Genomic DNA, 25,825 nt, shown 5'->3' on the forward strand with positions numbered 1-25,825 from the left:
ACTAAAGTTAGGCTGAATCTCGATCTCAGATAGAGTGATTACGTGTGACGGGTCGGACCTATATCGTCGAAGCATCGAGACATGGAAAACGTTGTGAATCTTTCCAAGCTCAGGGGGTAAAATTAACCGGTATGTAACTGGGCCAACTCGTTCGGATACTTCATACGGACCGATGAACCTCAGACTTAGTTTGCCCTTACGACCAAATCTAAGCACCTTCTTCCAGGGTGAAACTTTGAGAAATACTTTGTCTCCAACCTAATATTCAATGTCTTCTCTTTTCGAATCCGCATACGACTTTTGACGATCCGAAGCGGCTTTCAAACTTTCACGAATTACTCGAACTTTCTGCTCAGCATCCTTAATCAAATCAACCCCAAAAATTTTACTTTCACTAAGTTCAGTCCAAAATAATGGGGTACGACATTTACGACCTTATAAGGCCTCGTAAGGTGCCATCTTAATGCTTGATTGAAAGCTATTGTTGTAAGCGAATTTAATCAAAGGCAAATATCTTTCCCATGAACCACAAAACTCTAAGATGCAATATCTCAACATATCCTCGAGTATCTAAATTATTCGTTCAGATTGGCCATCAGTCTGGGGATAAAATGCGGTGATAAAATGCATCTTAGTACCCAACGCTTCTTGTAACTTTTTCCAAAATCGCGATGTAAATCTTGGGTCTCTATCTGACACGATAGAAATAGGTACCCCATGCAATCGAACAATTTGGGAGATGTATAATTCTGCCAATTTATTGAGCGAAAAATCTGTACGGACAGGGATAAAATGAGCAGACTTGGTCAATCTATCAACAATAACCCAGACCAAGTCTTTCTTACTCTGAGTCAAAGGTAACCCAGATACAAAGTCCATTGTCACTCGATCCCATTTCCATTCGGGTATCATGATTGGCTGAAGTAATCCCGATGGCACTTGATGTTCCGCTTTTACTTGTTGACATATCAAACATCTTAAAACAAATTCAGAAATGTCTCGTTTCATACCCGGCCACCAAAATTGACGTTTCAGATCGTTGTACATTTTAGTACTACCCGGGTGGATAAACATTCGGCCACTATGAGCCTCATTCAAAATCATCGAAATAAGTTCAATTTCTTGGAACACATAATCGACCCTTGAGCGTCAAGCAATCATTGTTGTCAATCCGAAACTCCGATTCCTCATTCGAGGCACATTCATTCGTTTAGCGACCAATTCAGCGTCGACTTTACGGGATTCAAGTATTTGATGAATCAATAATGGTTTGCCCTTTAATTCAACTACTAGCACCTCATCGGGTGAAACGGATAGGTGAGCATCCATCGCTCTCAAAGCAAGCGATTGCTTTACGACTCAAAGCATCGGCCACCACGTTAGCCTTCCGGGTGATAATCAATGACAAGTTCATAGTCTTTCAACAACTCAAGCCAACGTCTTTGTCGCAGATTTAGATCTCTTTGAGTCATCAAATATTTAAGACTTTTGTGGTCCGAATAAATATGACACCTTTCCCCAAACAAGTAATGCCGTCATATTTTCAGGGCGAACACTATGGCCGCCAATTCAAGATCATGGGTCGGATAGTTTCTCTCATGCGGCTTTAATTGTCTCGACGCGTAAGCCACAACTCGACCTTCTTGCATCAACACACAACCTTGCCCAAGTAAGGATGCATCACTATAAATGACAAACTCTTTGCTGGACTCCGGTTGTACTAACACTGGAGCTTCGGTTAAACAGGTCTTTAGTCGATCGAAACTCTTGACGGTTTTACGTCCATTCAAACTCAACATCTTTTGGAGTAGTTTCGTCAGCGGTGCAGCTATCATCGAAACCCTTACAAACCGTCGGTAGTATCCAAGCAAGTCCCAAAAAGCTCCTAACTTGGTAACATTCCTCGGAGGTTTCCAATCGAGTATGGCCAAAATTTTGTTCGGATGCACTCTAACACGGATCACGGACACCACGTGCCCCAAAAGCTAACCTTTTTCAACCAAAATTCACATTTCTTGAATTTTGCGTATAAGCGCTTGTCTCGCAAAATCGTAATACTAACCTCAAATGCTCGGCGTGTTCGGCTTCACCTTGTGAATAAACTAAAATATCATCAATAAACACAACCACAAATCGATCCAAGTATGGCTGAATACTCGATTCATTAAATCCATAAATACCGCGAGGGCATTAGTGAGCCCAAAGCGGCATCACTAAGAATTCAGTAGTGACCGTACCTCGTTCTAAAAGCGGTTTTGGGTATGTCCAGTCTCGAACCTCAACCGATAATAACCGGATCTCAAATCTATCTTGGAAAATCTGAGGCTCCCTTTAATTGATCAAACAAATCATCAATACGTGGCAATGGGTATTTATTCTTTATGGTCACTTTATTCAAGCGACGATAGTCGATGCACAATCTCATGGTTCCATCCTTCTTTTCACAAACAATACAGGTGCGCCCATGGAGAAAAACTTCGGTTGAGCGAAACCTCTATCCATCAATTCTTGCAATTGAACTTTCAATTCCTTTAATTAAGTTAATGCCATACGATACGGGGCTATTGAGATTGGCGTGGTACGGTACAATCTCGATGCGAATTCCACCTCTCGAACCGGTGGCAACCCCAGTAACTCCTTAGGAAAACATCGAATACTTACAAACCACTGTATCTGATTCAAGTTTCCTTTCCATCTCTTTGCTATCAAATACATACGCAAGGTATGTTTCACACCCTTTTCACATATCTCGGCGGTCATTGAAGATATTATCGGCACCCCCTTCAAATCGGTAGACTCAACTCGGACTACCTCATCATGTGCATCCCTTAAATTGATGGTTTTTCTTTTGCAGTTCACCACTGCATCATGTACGGTCAACCAATCCATACCAAGAATGACATCAAATTTGTCAAAAGGTCAAAGCATCAAATCGGCCGGAAAACAGGATTCTCGGATTATTAGAGGGCATCTCTTACACACTTTATCAACAAGTAAGTATTGACCCAAAGGGTTTGACACTCGAATTACGAACTCAGTAGGCTCAACAGGTAGAGTCTTACTGGATGCTAAGGTTTCACATACATATGAATGAGTAGAGCCAGGGTCAATCAATGCAATCACATTAGTATCAAAGAGAGTGAAAGTACCAGTGATGACGTCAGGGGAGGATGCCTCCTCTCGTCTTGTGAATGGCATATGCTCTAGCAGAGTACGGGTCTCGACTCGAATAGCCGTATCAGAGGCCCCTCTCTGACTACCACCCCTACCTCCTAAAATTCTCGGTGGTCTACCTCTAGCTGTCACTCCACTAGGTCTTACACCTTGCATCTTATTCTTCTCATCAAGCTCCGTGCAATCTCTAATGAAGTGGTCCTTCAAACCGCATCCGTAACAGGCCCTGTTAGTAGACTTACCCCAACATTCACCTAGGTGTCGTCTTCCACATTGGGGACATTCAGGTTTCTCTTGACGATTATTACCACACTAGCTACCGAAGTAGCTCGGGAGTCCGTCGATGGTCGTGCTCTGATGGAAATTCCCGCAGTCGTCCTCGACTTACTAGTGTCCTCCACGAACTTCTTCTGTACCGAGAACGGAGCTTTACCGTCGATCTTTTACGATAGTCTCTAGCTTCAAATTCACCTTCTTCTTCTCCTTTCCAAGTTCTTCCGCCTTGCAGGCTCGTTCGACTAGTGTTACGAACTCCTTTATCTCCAAAATACCCACTAGTAGCTTTAAATCTTTATTCAATCCTTCTTCAAATCTTTTGCACATAGCAACCTCATCGACCACACACTCCGGGCATACCGATCGAGTCTTACGAACTCATGTTCAGATTGAGATCTTGTCATACTGGCCTTGCTTGAGTTCCAAGAATTCCTTACGTTTTTATCGATGAACCGTTGACTAATATACTTCTTTCGAAATTCCGTTTGAAAGAAATCCCAAGTAACTCGTTCGTTTGGGACTATGGAAATCAAGGTCCTCCACCAATAGTAGGTGAGTCCCCAACAAGGATATAGCACACTTTAGACATTCATCGGTGTGCATGATTCATCAAACACCGAATGGTGTTATCAAGCGAACTTCGGCCCTTTCGGCGTCATCAAGAACTTCACTACCTGAACTCCTCAGCCCGCGCTTCCTAATCAAGTCTCGGTGGCTTACTCGGCCTCACAAGATCGATGGATGGCATTACGGGCTCTTGGGGTGGATTATTCAAATTCGGAAATTGTTGGACATTGGATTGGTTCGGGCATATTCGCGACCCACTCATTCATCATGGTAAAGAAGGCTTGTTTAGCCCCCTCACCTTGATTATTCGCAGATGACTGAGGTTCAACAGGCGGCGTCCCTTGTGCAGGAGCAGCCGCTACACTTTCAACATCATCCGCCAAGGTTCTCTCTACACCGGGATCCATTTACTAATCAAAACAAAAATTTTAACCGTCAGAAGTCATCACACATTTAAACATTAACATTAAGGCATGTATAGCTAGACTCATACGTGCTATGGTAGTCCTAGAACCGACTAAACCATGGCTCTGATACCAATCAAATGTAACACCCCAATCCCGTAACCATTACCGGAAATCGAATACGAGGTGTTACCGAGCTTATTTCATTTATTTCCCCCTATTTTTTTTTGTTCCAAGCAAGCTGGCCAACTGTATCGTAGTCGCTTTAAAAATCATATCTTGAGTTCTGGAACTCGAAATCCAATTCTGTAAATTTTCTCCGAAACTAGACTCATATATCTATATGGGGGAATTTTTGTAAAAAAATTTTTGGGCCAATTAGTACAGTTTATTCATTAAAGTCTCCCCTATTTCAAGGTTCAACTACACTGACCTCTGTACCTTACGATTTCAATATCTCCCTGTAAAGGGCTTCAATGCCTATGCTGTTTGTCTCTAAAGAAACTAGACTCGATAATGAATCTGTACATATAAGGCACGACCTCTAATTATCTCGATAAAATTTACGGTGAATTTTCTAAGTCGAAACAGGGGATCCAGAAATCGCTCTGGCCCTGTTTCACAAGAATTTAATTATCTCCTAACATACAACTCATATGGTAGTTTCGTTTCTTCCATATGGAAATAGACTCATCAAGCTTCGATTACATAATTTATTCATTATTTAATTCCATTTCTACTATTTTAGTGATTTTTCAATCTCACATCTTCTCTTTGTCAAGCATCTATTACTAAAGCAAACTATGTCTATTTCATGATTTTTCCTTGATCTAACTAATAATTCATCATACATATTACAAATTATGACCATGACTAGCCATGCCAAAGGTTAATCATCACCGAGCATCTCCCTACTACACTATTACCAAATCATGAATTTAACACCGAAAATAATCACCATGACATATGGCATAATAATCGAGTAGGCCTCAACCAATACTCAACCAAAACCGAATTACCAAGACTTGTGTCCAAACATCATACAACCAAATCCAACCGAACATTATGCCATTTTCGCATGGCTAAAGTTTACATACCAAATTTCAACAAAACATAATAGCCTATACATGCCGAAATGTTCTCCTAGACCAACTAAAGAAGATACCAAAAGTTGCTAGCGGTGTGATGACTTGATGACGGTCCGAGTACGCAAAAAGTCGAGTCCAAGAAACCTAAAATAGGTGACAAGCAAACACCGAATGAGTATATAACTCGAGAAGTCATAAGCATTACACTACCATCCATTAATAAAATTTTCACAAGAGGAAACAACGAAATGAGGCTAAGTACTCCATCCATACCGAACTATGCCATAGTTTCTTAGACCTTACGATTCAATCTCATTCCAAGTCCTACATTGACATTTCATACGCTATTCAATAGAGTAATTGAGGCATTTCCATACATCATTTTATTTTTGTTACAATCATACAACTAAACGAACTTTCACCTATTCCACGATGAACCTTATGTACGTGACTTCAATTATAATCATCACATAGGTTCAAAACTTACCACGCTCAACTCCAAATATAAACATAGCACCTATTAGCCATGAACTCAAGGTACTTACCCTTTCCACTGTCCAAAATCGACTCGGTAAGGTCGCACCCTTAATGTAAATAATCTATAGAAAATACATAGTGGGTTCGCACACATAGTGCTTAATAATCACCAGCACACTTAGTGCCATATACTTTAAACTCGCACACTTAGTGCCATGCATTTCAAGCTCGCACACTTAGTGCCATGCATTTCAAGCTCGCACACTCAGTGCCAATCTCTCAACCGTGAACACTTATTGCCCCCACACTTAGTGCCGAAAACCAACCACTCTACACGCTTCACTTCTTTTTTTACATTCGACAATTTCATCTCTACATACATATACATTTGTATACATTTCACCTCATTAAACACAATTGCATAGGTATTACGATCGTTTAAATCAATACCAAATATATGCTTAATGACTTACCTTGTGTTGGGTAGAACGGTTCCAACTCGGCTATTCGATTGCTTTCTCCTTTCCTTTATCCGATTTAGTTCCCTTTGCTCTTGAGCTTAATTTAACAATTAAATTGATTTAATCATTTTGAATATCAAAGAGAAATTCAAGGTACTCAACCCTTATTTTTAATAATAAGACCATCCATACACCTATAATAACATCCAATTCATTAATTATTTTAGCACACGCATGGCACATAAGGTTAACTAAAGCTACATTCACTTATAAGATAGCACCCTTAATGATCTCATATCATGACTATACCTAACCGAATTCAAATAGAGAATTTAGTACAATTACACATTCTTACTAATGTATAATTCTAGCATGCTTTAATATTTTATACACCTCATTCGGCCCTAACCATTCACTTAACTTATATGTACAAATTCCATCTCAAAATTAAGAGTTGCAACTACAATTAGGTTACAACAATGCCCATCAATGACTGAATGCTTAAGCACAACTATACTAAAATTTATCCAACATCGTTTTAATTTGCCCTTCACTATTTTTTTTTCTAATCATCAAATACAAAGTGATTTACATATATATATTAAACCAACCTTGCTAGCACACAATATTCCTTGACCGAATGTCATAAACCCAAGCCATACATTTTGTTCATTAAGACCCTTCAATGACCACATTCGGTACCCCCGCTTATGAACAAACTAATTTCAACCTTCAAGAAAAAGTATATGTACCAAGAGCTTCAAACTACTTGGCCGAATATCAAACCTCCAAACAACCAAACTTAATCTATGGAATGAGTAGAACTTGAACTAATCACCTTATTTATACCTAAATTTCCAAGAATTTCAAAGTGCTTACCTCTTCCTAAGCATCATCCAAGCCGAATCATGAACAAAAGAATTCCTTTCTTCTTCCTCCCTCAAGTCACGGCAATGGAGAAGAAAGATGAGCATTCCTTCATTTTTTCATTTTACCTTCTTTTACTAACAACATTTTATCTCCAATAACCCAATTTCTTATTATAATATCTAATTAACATATATATTGCCCATCAACAATCCATCTTGGCTAGCCACTACAAAGGAATTGGGGAATTTGACATGCAAGTCCACCCTTGTGTCATCATGCATTAACAAGCCATTTAAAATTAGCCTATCATATTTCACCATGTCTCATATTGATCCCTATTTAATAATTTCTCATGCAATTGGCAAAATTAGAGAATGAAACTTCCACATACTCATGTACACACATAATAAGCATAGAATATAGCAATTAATTATTTTTATGACTCGGTTTTGTGGTCCCGAAACCACTTTCCGACTAGAGTCACATTAGGGCTGTCACAGTGCATGTCTAGGATTGGATCCGAAGGGAGCTTGGTACTTAAGCAGTCCGATGGGCTCACCTCTTCCTTTCCGGTTTCTTACCTGGTGCTCAGCTTCCATTCACCTTAACCTGCATTAAAAATTATCTTTTAAAACACTAAGTAAGTTTTCTAGAACAACGACCTGAAATGTTTTTGAACGCTTTGATGTGGCATGTCGGATCCGGCCATAACGTTTGGGCCGGGTTTGGGGTGTTACACATCCAGTATTCCCCAAAGCTCTACCTCCAAAATGGTGCAATTACCCAAATATTTAGCGAACCTAGTGATCCACTCACCATTATGATCTCTCACACAGCCACCATCTGCAACGAAGCCTTCATCAAACTTCACCGAACTATCTATGCTCAGACTCACCCAGCTGTTAGGTAAAGGCCAATTATGAAGATGACTTCGTGCTTTATGAGATGAAATCCTTGAATTAGAGGAATATTGTTTCACCCAATTGTATGAGATTTTAATGATTTCGTTGACACTCCATGAAATGCCTTGGAAAATGAACAAGTTCCAATTTTTCCATATACGCCACATGATAATCCCAAAGAGACATGGCCAATCGATTCCATCCAAAGATGAAAAAAAATTGCTCTGAAAATTGTTCCTTATCCAGTCAAGAAGAGATCTATTGTAGAAATCAAAAAGACCTTGTTGTGGAATAAGCTTATCCCAAATGCCTCTAGCAGCATTACAATATTTGAATATATACAAAAACATCATTATAATCATATCCACAAAGGCCACAAGCACTGCTACTCCCAAAGCTGCCCTTACCCTTTCAGTGTTTGTTTAGAGACATTGCTTTAGAGCCAACCATATGAAAAAATGAATCTGATGAGGGTCTTGAAACTTCTAAGGTATTTCCCAAAGCCACTTTTTTAAATTAAAAGTGCCTTCATGAACCTTCTCATAAGTATTTTTTAGAGAGAAAGAGCCAGTCAAGGTAGCTCCTCAAATAATTCTATCAGGACCTAACGAAGGATATGGCTGTGGTACATCTTTTATTTTTTGATAATCTCCTCTGGTACCCAAAGCCTGAAAAGTTCCAAGTTCCAAGAGCCATCACCTGCAACCATACTACTAAGGGAACAATCTAGAAAAAGGTTAGCAAAATAAGGGATAAAATTTAATAAGGGATCGCAATTAGGAATCCAGGGGTTTTGCCAGCATTTGATACTATTTCCATCATCGGCTGACCAAGTCAGGTTCTCACGAATGAGAGGCCATACCTTAGAAATGGATCTCCATAAAAAGGAACATCAACTCCTTGATAAATCTTCTAGTAAACCACTATGGACTCTATATTTTGACCAAAGCACCTGAATTTAAAGAGCATTAGTATTAGAAATGATGTTAAAACCAACTTTCATCATGAAAGAGGTATTGTGGTCTTTCAACTGTCTGAGACCAAGACCTCCGTGAGACTTAGGTTGGCACACAAAATCCCAACTAACCAATGCTATCTTTGAGCTACCATTATGAACTCCTCAGATAAATTTCTGAACTATGCACTCAATCTCATCGCAAACACTTTGGGAACCATCATTGTCTGTATGAAATAATTGGGAATCAAAAGAAGAACAGATTACATCAAAGTAACCCTTCCAGCTAAAGAAAGTTGACTGGCATCCCAGCTAGACAATTTACTACGCACCCTTTCCACCATGAAACACAAAGTGATGCTAGTGACCTTGTCATGAAAAAGTGGTACTCCAAGATAATACCCCAAATTAGTAACTTTTTGAAAACCAAAGAAATCACTTATATGCCCCCCAAGTTGTCGTCCACACTTTTTGAGAAAAAGATATTAGTCTTCCGCAAATTAATCCGATGCCTCGAATAGTCACAAAAAAGTCATCCAAAATGTTTTTAATGACTTGAGCTTGATTATCATCAGCATGACCTAAAAGTATCAAGTTATCAACAAAGAAAAGATGAAATAACAGTGCGCCACCACAAGACAACCTAATAGGAGACCAACTACCAACATCAATAGCATTACAGATACTATGACCTAACCACTCCATGCAAAGAATAAACATATAAGGAGATAATGGACATCCCTGACGAACGCCCCTAACTGGTCAAAATTTCTAACTTAGGACACCATTTCACAAGAATTGCATTGCAGAGCTAGAAATTGCAGACATAATAACATTTCATAAAAGAATAGGAATACCTGCAGCTTGGAGCGATGCCTCAATGAAATCCCACTGTACCCGATCAGAAGTCTTCTCAAGGTCAATTTTGATGGGCATCCATTTCCTGTTTTTCTGTATACCTCTCATGGAATGAATAACCTTTTGAGCGATGATAATGTTATCAATGATGTTCCGTCCTGCAACAAAACCAACTTGCTCAGGAGCTAAAAGTCTCGGAAAGACCACTTTAAATCGATTGGCAATGATCTTCATGACCAGCTTATAAAAAATGGAACATATGCTGATTGGTTGGAACTAAGAGAAATCTATAGGATTCTGGACTTTTGGGATAAGCACAATAAGAGAATTATTTAACTCCAAATCAATGTTTTTTCCTTCAAAGACCTCCTTAACCCACGTATAGATCGAGTTACCAACATGATCCCACTGACTTTGATAGAACAACACATGATAACCGTCATTCCCAAGAGCCTTCAAGGGTGCCATATAAAAAAAGCAATTTTAATTTTCTTATCTAACACCCGTCTGTTACAGATATTAAAACCCTCATCTTCAAGGCACGAGAAAGTAACAGATGGAAAATCTGTGACACCCCTAATGTGACCCTAGTCGGAAGTGGTTTCGGGACCACGAAACCGAGTCACAAGAATAATTAGGTGTTATATTCCGTGCTTATTGTATGTGGAATTTGTATGCGTAAATATTTCGTGTCTCGATTTTTATTAATTAGGTGCAAATTTATAAGAAATGACCCATGTGCTAGGACTTGAAAATGTGATAGGTGTATTTTTAAGTGGCCTAATAATGCATGAAGTGAAATAAATGTAGTTGCATGTCAATTATCCCATTTCCTAAGGTGGATGGCCGCCATGACAAATTATATAAGGGGAAACATGTTCCCAACATGTTTTACTAATGGATGATGTTAGAAATAATAAAATAAGAGTATGGAAAAAAAATTAGTGTTAGTAGGATGAGAAACAAAAAAAGTGTTCATCTTTCTCCATAGGCTTGGCGAATATCCTAAAGAAAGAAAAGAAAAATTTGTTCATCCTTTCTCATCTTCTTGGCCGAAAATACTAAGGGAAAAGGGGGAGGATTTTTGCTTCGTGCTTGGGTTGGAAGAGATCTAGAAGGAGATTTGGCTAAGTTTGCATCAAGATTAAGGTATGTATGAGGTTGTGTTGGGAGTTTCATGCATGTTTTGGTTGCTAACTTGATGTGCATGTTAGCCATGGCTCAAATCTTTGTTATGCCATGGAAATGGTATTTGGCCAAAGTTGTTATGGTGATAAAGCCATTGCATGCTAAGTGTGAAGCTTGATGATGATGCATGCAATGATGGATTGTCTACTCTTGAGTAAGATTTTGAGTTTTCTTTTGTTTAATCATGATTGAAGTTGAAAAGGGCATGATTGTCATATTCGCCATGATGCATTCATGAGCATGGTTCATGCTTCTTGCATGTTAGTTAAAATTTGTATTTTGGATGGCTATGGACACCTTGAAATTCGGCCATGCTCATATATGTATATATATGATTGCACATTATGTTTTGGGTTATGAAGTAAGTGATGAATATGTTTGTTTAAAGAAGAAGATGTTGAAGAATGCTTGTGAAATTGCAAGCACATTTACCTAGCACACATATGAGTGCTTGATGCTATATTATAAGTTTTGAGCTACAATATGCAAAGCATTAACTAGTAAATGCATGCTGTTTTTGTGAGGTATTAAGTGCCTAATTGGCCTCAACATGTACATGAATATTCGGCCTTGGGTAGCCTATTGAAGGCCTTAGCATTTCCTTGATGCTCGAATAAATTGTATTGAATTGCTTGATGTAGAATAAAATGTGCATGACCATTGTGTATTCAAGCTAAAGGGTGGCCATATGACCATTTAAACTCCTTGTCATATTCGCCATAAGCTAGCACAATGAGGTTTTAATAAATTGAATTTGTTTGAATTAGCTCAAGAGCTTAGAGGGCCACAATTGGACAAGGGAAGGAGAAAGTGATCGAATAGCCAAAAAGTCGTTCGACAACATCCGAGGTAAGTCCTCAAGAAGTGACCCCACTTGAATTATGTGAAATAAAGTATGGATGTGTATTGATTATTGATTATGTGTGCATGAGTATTTGAATTCTACCGGGCTAAGTCCCGAAGGCGAATATGCTTGTGACTATAATTGCGTTTGAGCCTTAGTAACTTGAAAATGAAATATGTATGTCCAATGATAATTGATGTATGTGTTCATGGGAAATTGAATGATATCCGGGCTAAATCCGTAGACAATTATGCTGGAAATTATATCCGGTTAAGACCAAGGCAATTGTGCTAGTGGCTACATCCGGCTAAGACCAAGGCATTCGTGCGAGACATTCTATCCGGGCTAAGACCAAGGCATTTGTGCACATGGTTATATCCGGTTATATTCAAGAATCTTGGGCTGGAGGTGAGTGTTGGTTGCTGTAATAAATTCAATGAGTACACTCGAAAAGCCCAAAGAATGAGGTACGTTTATATGTGCATTGGAAAGTCGACATGTTTGAGCAACATTCGCTCAATCGACTAATGAATTTCAGTTATTGAATTGATTGATACTTTGTGAAATTATATAATGATGAAGTGTGAAGTAAGAATGTGTATTAATGAAATGATGCATTTGGCTATGTGAATGTATTGCTGTAATTAGAGTTGATTATATTCCTTGAGACTTACTAAGAATAAAATGCTTACCCGTTGCTTTGGCTCTCGGTTTTCTAGATTTCGCTCAAGCAATCGGATTTGGGATCGTTGAAGTCAAGTCATCCACACTATCAAGCCTCCATTTTGGTATAAATTTTGGTTGAACTTGAAATGGCATGTATAGGACTACCCTTGTTGGTTAAATATGTTGTGATGTATATATATACGGCCATGCGAAAATGGCTCGAAAAAGGAAGCATGAACTTAGACTATTTGTGGTTTGTATGTATATATTTGGTGTCATGATGTGGATATGGATTGGAAATGGGAATGTTGGTCACATGATCAGCCATTGGCATGGTTAAAATGATCATATATGAACCTATGTATGGCAAGACTAGTTGGTTCATGGAGACTACCAAATAGGTAAGACCTACCTTAAAAACAGATGCTGCCAGCTGCAGTGACGTGAATGTGAAAAATCACCAAAATTTGTAGGAATGGTATTAAATAGTGAATAAGCTGTGTAAATGAACCTTGATGAGTCTATTTTCATATGGAAGAAACGAAATGGTCATAGGAGTTACATGTTAAGAGATATTAAGGCTATTGTGAGACAGGGCCAGAACGGTTTCTGGGTGCCCTGTCGCAACTTTAAAAATTTGCTATAAATTATCCAGAAAGAATTAGGAGTCATGCCTTATATGTACAGATTCCATTTTGAGTCTAGTTTCATTAGAAACAAACGGCACCAGAATTAAAGTCCTGTACAGTGAGATATTCAAGTTGTAACGCGCAAAGGTCAGAGCAGTCGATCCCTGTAACATGGGTGACTTTAACTAATAAACTGTACCAATTGGCCCGACCAAAAATTCTAGAAATAAATCCATGGATGGATATATGAGTCTAAATTCAGGAAAATTTCTGAAACCAGTTTCCGAGTTTTGAAACTCGAGATATGATTTTAAGGCGACGGTGACGCAGTTTTCCACTGATTGGAAATGTCAAATTGGTGGGCAAAACATGTGAACTTGGCTTGTTAACCCCTCGTGTCCGACACCGACGATGGTCTCGGGTTCGGGGTGTTACAAAATCTCTCCTTGGCCCAAGATGCTCACCATATAGATTAGAGTAAAAATTAACCGCCTTGAGCTTCAGTTGATCATCATCCATAATCCACTCACCCAAGCCATTTTTCAAAGCAATAATTCTATTCTGTTTACGTCTCCTCAAAGTGTGCGAGTTAAAGAATTTTATGTTGTGGTCCCCCAAAACCAACCAATCACAATGCCCCTTTGCCGCCAAAAAACCTCTTCAGGATGTAGCACATTCTCCAATTCCTCTCTCACATCCATCTCGACTTGCTTAAGAAACTCTGAGTTAGTTCTATCATGTTCAATCTCAATATGTTCCAGTTTACGAGACATGAGCTTTTTACAAGTAAAAATATGACCATAAACCTCTTTGTTCCAATTCTTAACTCGGTCAGTAAACTTAGAATGTAAAGACGACATGCTAACAGACACCCTCCAATTCTTAACTTAGTCAGTAAACTATGCTTTAAAGCCCTTCATCTCATGCATGATATCAACTCAAGAAAAATGTTTTCTATATAATTAAAGTGTCTTGAATAATATAATTTATTTTAATTATAAAAAATATTTTTGTAATTTCTTTAATTAAATTACTAACTAGTTTATGATACAAATTCAAGAAAAATGAAAAATAATTCTGCATTTTAATATGATTCACACATTAAATACAAACTTATAATAATATAAATTGCTATTAGAATTTTAAGTTAAGATATCAGAATATCACTATCCGTAAAGGAACCAGTTGGCACTGATTACATTGGCTGGCAAATGGCCATCCAAAACCAAAATTACTCGTGCAGTCAGTAATACAACACAAACGACGTCGCTTGCAACCCAAGCCAATCCTCGTGTCGAAACGTGGGCCTGGCTTAGGCCTTTAGCTTTTAATCTTTTTTCTTCTTATTATTATTTTAAAATTTTTATTATTGATTCTCCTCCGGTGCACTGCACAAACAGCCATCAACGAAGGGAAGAAATATAGATAAAAAGGAAAAACAAAAAAAAGGAGGCCACTCTCTTTCGTTGGTCTCTGGCATCGCCTTTTGAAGTTTGATGTTTAATGTTTCAAGTGAGGAACTGGGTGGTCTATGGTTATTGATCCATTTCCCGTCTGATTCTGATTTCGTTTTTGTTCCATGTTTTCGTGGATTTGAATACAAATTGAAATTCAAATCCCAGCTTGGTGGTCGCTGCATAAATATTCGGGTTGACTGGAAATTGAATAATGGCGGCCCAAAACCAGACCGATCTGTTCGATGCTTATTTTAGGAAAGCGGATTTGGATGGCGACGGCCAGATCAGTGGAGCCGAGGCTGTTGCATTTTTTCAAGGCTCCAATTTGCCCAAACACGTTCTTGCTCAGGTCATTTCCCTCTTTGTTTTCACATTTCTCCTACATATTGACAACTTACCTTTCCTCTTTGGTGGCTCCGAGGCATAGATCAGATTTTATTTTATTTTTTCATTCCGCAAATTTTACAATGTTTCTCTTTAATTAGGGTTAGCTACTATTGGTTATTGAAAATGTTGGACTATATCAGATTTGGCTCTAATCGATCGCTAACTGCCAGTGGATTCTTTTTGGAGTTTTTCCCCCGATTCAGTCGTTTATATTTGTTGCTTTTGGATATTGGCAAATATCTGACGATTGAGAGAAAAGGGTGACGGAGAACACATAATTGACATAGGGTTTACACTAATCTTAACAACCCAATCTGACTTCAATTCGCAAATGTTATTGATTTTGGTTTTCTTTTTAACTGTCGGATTTTTTAAAATCTGAAACACGAAGCAGGGGTTTGGAGATTTTTTTTGGAGAATTCTTGTATCTGCTTTACTTAGGAAGCTCTTAGTAAGCAGAAACATAGCTTTTGTTGCAGTTACTTGAGTGTTTATTTTTCTTCTGATCCGTGCAGGTGTGGATGTATGCTGACCAGAAGAAACTGGGTTATCTTGGTAGACAAGAATTTTATAATGCCCTTAAACTCGTAACTGTGGCACAAAGTAAGCGAGAACTGACACCAGATATTGTTAAAGCTGCACTGTATGGCCATGCTTCTGCTAAGATTCCTGCTCCCCAGATAAACATTGCAGCCACACCCGCACCTCAGCCTAAGGTAGCTACAGTTTCTTCACAGGCCAGTGGCAATGCATCTGTACCATCCCAAAATTTTGGCCTCAAAGGGGCACCTGGCCTTGGCAATGTGGGTGTGAATCAGCAGTATGTACAACCGCTGCAAAGTCAGGTTGCAAGGCCATCTCAAACCATGCCTCCCAGCACTGCATCACAAACCCAAGTAGCACTTTCTGCAGAGGGCATGCTGAGGGGTAGTAACATGGTGGCTCCTCCTCGTCTTCCAACATCAAACTCCTCAACTAATTGGCAAAGTGGAAGTGGATTCCCAACCGGTGTCAGTAACCAAGTTCATAACCGAAGTGGTAGTCCTTCTACAAGTCAAGGATTTGGGCTTACAGCTTCGGCGTTGACATCTTCTATGCAACCGAGACCACAAGCAACTCCCGTGCAGATATTCTCTACTGCTCCAAACCTGAAAGATTCATCCATACCGTCCAGCCAGTCAGGAGCAGACAATCCCAAGGCATTGGTTGTTTCAGGAAATGGGTTTGCCTCTGACTCTCTTTTTGGTGATGTCTTCTCAGCAACTTCATTGCAATCAAAGCAAATTTCTTTGGCAACCACGTCGTCTGCAACTAGCTCCATTGTTTCAACGTCTGTTCCAGCTTCTGGGTCCCATCCTCCTGCTAAGTCAAGCCCAGCTGAGCCTTTGCAGAGTACACTTTCTCAACAATCTGTGGGTGGCCAGTATCATCCAGGTCATCCAACAGGAAGACAGTACCAGCAGGTTGCAGTTCAAAGCAATGCTTCACCTGGTTCATCTGGGTTTCCTACTGGACCTGGGAACTTGGCTTCTGGTCAGTCAACTCAGTCTCAACCCCCATGGCCAAAGATGACTCAATCTGATATACAGAAGTATACAAAAGTATTTGTACAAGTTGACGCTGATAGAGATGGAAAAATTACTGGTGATCAGGCTCGTAATCTGTTCTTAAGCTGGAGGCTTCCAAGAGGTAGGCTATAAGTGATTGTCAGCTTTTGGTTTATATCTGCTAGCTCAGTTGCTGGTTAAGTACCTTTTGTTTTCGCAATCTTATGGTGATAGTGCAACAGATCATGTGGTATCTGCATGGGCATAACTGGCAGATCATTAAAATTGTATTTTTTTTGTTTTAGATATTTCTTTTTAACAGCTATTCACAAATCTTTTTAACTACTTATAAGTCTAAAGATGAGATTCTTTTTTATTATTTTAACTTATCAGTTGATATCACTTCTTTCAAGGTTCCATCTATACAAGTACCTCTATTCTTGGTATTGCTCTCTGAGTTTATTTAGAGTGAATATCTTCTTGTGGAATCATGAAACATAAAATTTTTAGCATCTTGAAAAATTTATGGCCGGTATTAATGGCCAAAATAAACAAAAATCCTTGATGAAACAGAAATTTAGTAAAAATGAAAAATGAAATCATGATATTGAGATCAATGGAAAACAAGAGTTCATTTTGAAGTGATAGGGCCCAAGCCAATAGGTCAGAGACGTAGAGTTTGTGCATAAAGTTTTCTTTGTTTCTTTTGAAACTTTCAGAATGAGTAAAGAAATATTAAAAATTGCTTTGCAGTAATTCTTAAATGCATGATAGGCAGGTAGGGTTGTTGTAAAATGATGAATTCTACTATTGATTGATGAAATGTTAATCTATCATTCTTATTTGGAGCTGTTAATTTTAAATGGTCAGGCCACTGTATTCAATAAGTATAGTGTTAATTGTTAAATGAGGTTATATGTAATTTTAAGGAGAGAAAAAGGAAGAAAAATTAAAAAGAAGGCCAAAGTAAGATTTTGGGAAACAAAATTGAAAATTAAGATTTGTTTTCTGTTCAAAGACCTTTGTTCTCTCTTTCATTTCCAGTTTTAGTTAATGGATTTATTATATTTTCTTTCTGTGTGTATGTGTTCTTTTTCCTTCTGGTTTGCCTTCTCCCTCATTCTAAAGATAAGCCAGTTTCTTTGGTTTACATCAATCAATTTGATTACTGGAGGTGTTGTTGATGTAAGGACTTGTTTGATATATCATTGAGAACATCGATCTTAAATGATTTTTATTCTTTTCATATGCTTTGGGTTACTCAGTTTGGAAACCATTTTAACAAAATATTTTCAGTAAAATTTGTTTAAAAATTTATATAGTAGAAACCAAATTAGTTCATTTTTTGTACATTAACCTTTTTCTCTCTTCTTGTCACTTTATTTATTTTTTCTCTTATGAGCACTTACACCTCTTTTTTAGAATCTTATACATCTCTTACATTCAGAAATATTTTTGTGTTTCTTTTGAAAGGCAACTTGTGCCACTTTATGACATGATGGTCATTCTGATATTACTTATTGGTGTTCCAGAGGTCTTGAAGCAGGTGTGGGACCTATCTGATCGAGATAATGACAGCATGCTTTCTTTGAGAGAGTTTTGTACTGCACTTTATTTAATGGAACGCTATAGAGAAGGCCGCCCTCTTCCTTCTGTGCTCCCAAGTACCATCATATCTGATGAAACTCTATTGCCCACCCCAGGTCATCCTCCAGCTTCATACGGAAATGTAGCTTGGAGGCCTGCTCATGGTATTCTTTCCCTATTGTGTCATATTTATTCTGTATTTTGCTTTTCCATGTTTTCTTCATGGATCATCTCCTTTTACGAAAACATCTGCAATAGGTTTCCAGCAACCACAAGCTAGTAGTGCTCCGCGGCCACCTTTACCTTCTGCTAGGGGAAGACCACCAAGGCCAGGGCCAGTTCCTCAGACTGATGCACAGCCGCTGCCCACTCAGCAAAAGTCCAAGGTTCCAGTTCTGGAAAAGAACCTTGTAGATCAACTTAGCCAAGAGGAGCAAGATGCTCTTAACTTAAAGTTCAAAGAGGCAACAGAAGCAAATAAAAAGGCATTTCCTCTTTTTCTCCGTTACTTGCTATGTTCAAGTGGCTAATATGGAATTTATTGAAACGCCCACCCCCAACCCTTTCCCATTTTTGATTCATTTGTATTTAATTGCCTTGAAATTTCTTTATATTTTAATTCTTTTTTCCTCAATCAATGCTATAAATGTGATCTGAGGTTTAGGGCTGTCCTGCACTTAGTTGGTTAGTACATCTCTTATTGTTAACTATTCTTGAGAGGTGGCTGAAGTAACTCTGTCTAGGAAATTTCTTGTGAAATGTGATACAGTATAAACTGTTCTAATTTAATTTCTTCTTTTGAGGCTCTATTTTCTCCGAAATGCCTGGTATTATCTTCTCTAGAAATTTTTTCAAGTCAGCCTCAATTTTTTTTCCCTTCTTTTGAAGGTCGAAGAGCTGGAAAAGGAGATACAAGATTCAAGAGCAAAGACTGAATTCTTCCGTGCTAAGATGCAGGAACTTGTGAGTATGCTCCTTTTGTCTGTACATCTTTCAACTATAGTTGACCTCTTTGGGATTACACAAACCCTAATCTACTAGAATGCTAGTTTGGTAAAGACTTAAGAATGCCTTAGGCGGGAATCATCTTTGAACTATATTTTTGCTAAATGCATATGTTTCTTTTTGGTGTATTTGATGTTGCATCTTCAGACTACTGATTTGTTGCCCTTTTGTTGCCACTTGGAAATAGATTTTATATAAAAGCAGATGTGACAATCGACTTAATGAGATTACTGAAAGAGCCTCTGCTGACAAACGAGAGGTACTGTGCTTTTTATTTTCAGTGTTCCATAACTCAATTCTTTTCCATGCGGTTTTTTTGTTATTGGGTGGTTGAATTATTCTGTATTCCAGGTTGAAGCGTTGTCAAAGAAGTATGAAGAGAAATATAGGTTGTCTGGAGATGTAGCCTCTAGGTTAACCATTGAGGAGTCCACGTTTCGTGATATTCAGGTATTTAGGAATTTCCTATGCTTTGAGTAATAGCTAATGGTTGATTGGCTTGATAGCCATGCTTGAGTTTCCTCGTGCTGATAATTTTCATGTGCTTTGTTTCTATTTGAAGTTTCTGATAGATTGACTTCAATCACTTGCAGGAGAAAAAAATGGAATTGTATCAGGCAATTGTCAAATTAGAACAAGGAGACAACAAGGATGGTGCTCTCCAGGTATTATCTAATTGTAATTAACTAGAGTTGGTCATGGAAACTGAAACTTGTATGTAAGAGCATGGTTTCTGTTGGCTTGTGCAGGATCGCGCTAATCATATACAATCAAGTCTGGAGGAATTAGTGAAGTCTGTTAATGAGCGTTGCAAACAATATGGATTACGTGCTAAACCGACTTCACTTGTTGAGCTTCCATTTGGTATTATTTCCTCTTCATATATGTTTGTTATTTTATTATATGATGTCTGGGCTTATTTGGTTGAGCAATGTACTTCCTGGATATTCTATGATGTTCCTGCCAAGGGACTTCTTTGTCAGAAATTATATCTGCAGTACCAGTACCTCCTTTTCCCTATCTTTTGGAGATGAACACTAGAAATGATGGTATTTTGTCCAAATTGGGATGATTCCTGTAGATGATAAGGTATGGCCACAGAGGATGCAAATTGAGGGGATGCGTATGTTAGAAAGATGGAGCAAATTGTTGCGAAGGGTAAAAGGCTGAAGTGGATATAAAAAAGAACAAAGTTAGAAAGGTTGAATGCATATCGAGGGATTCAAATGTTAAGATTGATGTATAGGAAAACTAGGAAGGACTATAATAGAAATGAGGATATTTGTCTTCAAGTTAGAATGATTCCTGTAGAAGATAAGGCATGGCCACATAGACTGCATAGCTTAGAAGGATGGAGAAAACTGACAATGAACAGGGTAAAAGGCTGAACTGGAATTGATAAATAAATACATAAAAGACATGGTTGGAGGTTAATAATGATATGAATAGACCTTGAAGACACTGTGGTGGTCGATTAGAATGATTTATGGAGGAGGAATCGTGTACTCAAATGTAAAAATTTCTATGTCTTGGTTCTTTTAGCCGATCCCAACTATATTGGGAATAATTCTTTTTGGTTTAGTTTGTGGTTTGTTCTGTTCTGTTTATTCTACCATTCTTAATCTCCTCAATAAGTATTATGTGATACAAATATAATCATGTCACTTTTTATTTGCCTTTTAATTTGCATTGAGCTGAATATGCTTGCAAGTCCCCCTTTTTTCCTTTTTCATATTGTAAATTTAAGATATCTAGAGAGCTTTAGTTGATTTTGGTTTCTAAATCAGGCCGTGTTTTTTTTTTTTTAAACAATTCATTATGCAACTAAACTCATGTTTATTTTTTATAAACATATACGTAAAAGATTTTTCACTTTATTGTCAACTTTTCTTAGGCTGGCAACCTGGAATCCAAGAAGGCACAGCTGATTGGGATGAAGATTGGGACAAGTTTGAAGATGAAGGTATGTGCCTGTAGGGCTTATCCTTTGATGTTCAACCTAGCGTTTGGTGAACCACATTCAAGAATGGATTTGGCATACCCTTTACATAAAATTTGATATGGTGCTTTCTTCTGAATATGGCGTATACTATTCTGATGAATCATACTTCTTCTAGGATTCACGTTTGTAAAGGAGCTCACACTTGATGTGCAAACTGTCATAGCCCCTCCAAAACCAAAGTCTTCATTAGTAAAAAAAGAGACAGCTGCTGATGCTAACTCAGATAAGGTTCCAGATACAAGTGAAAGGATACCTGAGAAAGACTTTGCAGTTGACCACAGTGAGGATGGCCTGGCAAAAAGTTCGTCTGGAAATCCAGCTGTTACAACAGATACGCTATCTCAAGAATTCCAGGATTCCCATGTGACGAGTAGTGGTGGTGAAGGTTCGCCCCATGCTCAGAAGGCGAGTGATCCTTATGAATCTCCCCGTGCCAAGAAAACTGGTGATAATGATAGCTTAGCTCTCGCTAAAGAGTCTAGCAGGTATGTTGTTTAGTTTGCAATATTATGTAGTTCTCCAGCAACTATTCCTCTTGCATCTAATTTCTGCAAGCAGTGAACCTACACATGGTTGTGCAGTAGGGATTTGTTTCCTTTTTCCTTTTTTCTTTCTTAAGTCTTTGATGTTGAGCTTAAGGTGTCTTGACTGACTGGTGATTTACGTCTACAGTGATCAGGGTGGTGCCGAATCTTTATTTTCTGAGGACAAGGGTTTTGATGAACCTAGCTGGGGAAAATTTGATTCTCAGCATACAGATCCAATTTGGGGCTTTGACAGTGAACGTGGCACGGTAAGCAGATTTTTTGTCTTTCAGCACTCATTCAGATTAAACTACATGTTGTTTTTCTCTCTCAAGTCAAACCAAGAGAATGAAACCTATTTTCTCTATTTGGCTTGGGTTTTCTTGGTCATTTATTTGTTTCAGTTCTACTGCCAATGAAAAAGAATTATGTTTCAGTTATGATGATTTTTTCTTTTTTTGGTTTTTTGGTTTTTTGGCCGAGGCTGAGTAGTGCCAACATTTTCTAGTTTAATATCTCAGGACCATTTAGTGTCAAATTAGTTTATCAAAGGAAACCATGTATTGTTTTCTCTCTTGGATGCCAGTTTCTTTTGCTTGTCTTGATTTCAATATTTTTCTTAATGGATGTTTGTTTCTTGATGCTCCTTTGGGTAACTTGGATTTGAAAATTTTGGATTTCATTTATTCTGTATATGTTAATAATGAAATGCCTATACTATAGGCAAATTAGTTGAGATTCAATCTAATATATATTAAAAAAGTATAAAAAACATGGATTTGCCAAATCCAAAAATATTTTAAGGATTTCAAATTCATTCCAACTTTTAAAGTCCTAATTCCCAAACACTACCTGAAAAAATTGATTTGTCAGAATTTTATTGAGAATCACAAATTGGTCTAAAGAGAACTTTTCTTGCAGGAGATGAATACTGAGAGGCATGATGATAACTCTATATTTGGTCTTGGCGGCTTCAACATAAAGCCCATAAAAACGCAGTCCTCACAGTCTGAAAATTTATTCCCAGGGAAAGGTCCATTGTTTGCAGATTCTGTTCCAAGCACCCCTGCCTACGCAGGTGACATGTTCCAGGGGAAGAGCTCATCAGTTTTTGGGGAATCTGTTCCAAGCACCCCTGCTTATGCAGATAACATGTTCCAGGGGAAGGGCTCATCTCTTTTTGCAGATTCTGTTCCAAGCACTCCGGCCTATGCAGATAGCATGTTTAAGGGGAAGAGTTCGTCCTTGTTTGCAGATTCTGTTCCAAGCACTCCTGCCTATGCAGATAACTTGTTTAAGGGTCAGGGTTCATCCATATTTGGAGATTCTGTTCCAAGCACTCCTGCCTATGCAGATAACTTGTTCAAGGGGAAGGGTTCGTCCGTATTTGCAGATTCTATTCCAAGCACTCCTGCCTATGCAGATAACATGTTCAAGGGGAAGAGCTCATCTATTTTTGCAGATTCTGTTCCAAGCACCCCTGCTTATCATTATGGGAGCTCCCAACAGGGTTTTGGTGAAGGATCAGATGGTTACTCGTTTGACAGCTTCTCTAGGTCTGATTCATTCAATATGCAAGATGGTGGATTGTTTCAATCCCGCACCTTTGACAGGTTTGATTCCATGTGCAGCTCAACAGACTTTGATCAGGGTTATGGGTTCCCCCCATTAAGGTTTGATTCATTTAATGCAAGTGATCAACCTGAGAGTGGGCTAAACAAATCTCCAAGACATTCGCTAACGAGGTTTGATTCTATGCGAAGCACTACAGGGTTTGATCATGGTCACGAGTTCTCATCATTCGATGATGCTGATCCATTTGGGTCTACGGGGCCATTTAGGACATCACTGGAGAGTCAGACACCAAGGAGAGATGCCAATAAATGGAGTGCGTTTTAGATATAAAAGTATATAATATAATATAAATTGGATTAAATGGACTAATGGGGTTGTGGTTATCATGTTAAGCCTTGTAGGTGAAGAAGATTTTGGTCATTTGTGTGGCGGCTTTGATTCTTTTATTAGCATAAATAGCGACTGATAATGGAGTGGTTGTGGCAGTGTCTTTATTGTTTTTTTTTTCTTTTCTGCAACTTTATACCGTTGTTCGTTTTGTCTTTTATTTGAACTGGTGGTTTCTAGTTGTAGAAGCTTCAATCATCCTTGTTCATGGATAGGTATGGACTCACGACATGTTTCAAAATAGTTGGTAATAATCATTGTACGCGGTATCGAACGTAAAATTTGTATAAACTCATTTCCCATGCACTACGTTTTTTTGTTATGGTTTCTGGTTTTCTTTTTTAGTATATATTTATATTAGCTGAATGTTTGTCTTCCTGATGGCATGGAGTAGAGGATGATTTTGAGCTAATGGTGTTAAGGTTTGATAGCACAAAAGATCTCATGTGGCCTACACTTGGTGGCAATTTTCCTTTTTTTAATATTACCTTGGGGATTTGAAAGTTGATCAACTGATTGATCTTTGGTTGTTCTACAACAATCTACGTACAGTAGTAGTAATAAACATAGCCAAAACAAAAACAAAAACAAAACAAAACAAAGTTTCTTCACCACAAGCACAGGTAATAAATAAGGAATCCCGCAATTCCAAATTTTCCGTACAGCAAAAGAAGAAAAAAGAGGGCCATGCACAAGCCCAACACTTTTCCAAACTCTTTGTATCTTTTTACTGACTACAATTGCCCTATTCCTTCAAGACAATAAACACAGCCAAAGCAACCATATCAATCATCAACTCAGCAACACTGTCCGCATCCCATCTTTTACAGGCCATCTGTGCCACGATGGGGTATTATATATTTCAAAGGTGAAAACAATTCTTGGAGTTTTCTTTCAAAAAAAGTCATCTCATGAGAGAAAAGTAACTTTTTGTCTTCAGTCCACCCTAGAGTAATCAATGTGGAATGATTTCAAGACCTTACTCACAGAACCCCCAATGCTCAGTCGTATTAACGTTTCTTGGAAATAAATTGAATTTGCATATCGAAAAGAAAATCTAGCTCTCCCTCCAAACATTTCTCCTATAAACACCACAACACAGAATTACAAGGACTAATATGCGGCGCTGACAACATTCCATCCTCCCTTCCTCATGCATGTGAAAAAACTTCTAACTGATCCCATCTGTCTTCATTTAATTGAATATCTCCACACCACGATCGAACATGGCACACTCACAGATTATTATTATTATATTGTAACTGTCAGCATTTGGGAGGCAGCTTTGCTCCACTTTCACCTTAGCTATTCGATAATAACCCTTCTCAAACAAACACCTCCCTTGCTCTCAACTTTCTCTACAAGGCTTCAGCTAATGACACCAGCATTGCAGAGAATTTTTATAAAGCATGAATCAAAGCGTCATAGGCCAGAGTGTATGGTTTTACACTACAGCGCTAGATTTGGTGACTTCCAAAAGTTTAAAAACATAGGCAAACAATAAAAGCCCTAGCCAAATCATCATCTTCCTTAACAAGAGGGTGCAGCATCGAATAGAAAATTATTTAAGAACATGGGTATTTTTGGAGCAGTTGTAAAAGGATTGAGAGTGGGTGAAATTTAGGAGCTTTCAAGGCTACTGGAAGGTTGCTTGGGCTGATTTCTGGTCTGGTCTAGTATTAAAAAGTGAAATTGCTCATGAACATAAGGATGCAAGTCTTGAAAGAAGCGATTTTACATTAAGTTTGGCTTCTATGGTTGACAACGCTGAAACTCTCCAACTCAAGTTTAATGTAACCATACGACTCCAATTTTATATTTTTCTCATCATACATACAAGCCGTCGTATCCCAAAACTTTAGAAATGTCTAATGCATACATATATCTGACATTTACACCAAATTCGAGTAGCCTAGCTTAGGAATACGGACATGTAATGATCAAAGTATAATGCAACCATAATAGTAGGACTAGGAGTATAAAATTTTACTTGAA

The 25,825-nt window shown here is 38.3% G+C and overlaps 1 protein-coding gene across 2 annotated transcripts; it reads left to right on the forward strand.

The window, feature by feature from the left end:
• The first annotated feature begins 14,548 nt into the window (after nucleotides 1–14,548).
• Nucleotides 14,549–24,121, forward strand: LOC108482893 (uncharacterized). 2 transcript variants are annotated; one of them, XM_017785992.2, is made up of 14 exons: nucleotides 14,549–15,165; nucleotides 15,719–16,892; nucleotides 18,283–18,501; nucleotides 18,596–18,822; nucleotides 19,226–19,300; nucleotides 19,530–19,601; nucleotides 19,694–19,792; nucleotides 19,936–20,007; nucleotides 20,092–20,206; nucleotides 21,237–21,305; nucleotides 21,460–21,829; nucleotides 22,017–22,137; nucleotides 22,790–23,424; nucleotides 23,500–24,121. In XM_017785992.2, exons 1-14 carry the CDS (start codon nucleotides 15,028–15,030, stop codon nucleotides 23,765–23,767), a joined length of 3,654 nt encoding a protein of 1,217 aa, XP_017641481.1. In that variant the 5' UTR covers nucleotides 14,549–15,027; the 3' UTR covers nucleotides 23,768–24,121. The 2 variants fall into 2 exon arrangements, with proteins under 2 accessions (XP_017641481.1, XP_017641480.1); XM_017785991.2 differs by having other exon boundaries at nucleotides 22,790–24,121.
• The last annotated feature ends 1,704 nt before the right edge of the window (nucleotides 24,122–25,825 follow it).

This window comes from Gossypium arboreum, chromosome 7, assembly GCF_025698485.1.
Source record: "Gossypium arboreum isolate Shixiya-1 chromosome 7, ASM2569848v2, whole genome shotgun sequence".
NCBI classification, from domain to species: domain Eukaryota; kingdom Viridiplantae; phylum Streptophyta; class Magnoliopsida; order Malvales; family Malvaceae; genus Gossypium; species Gossypium arboreum.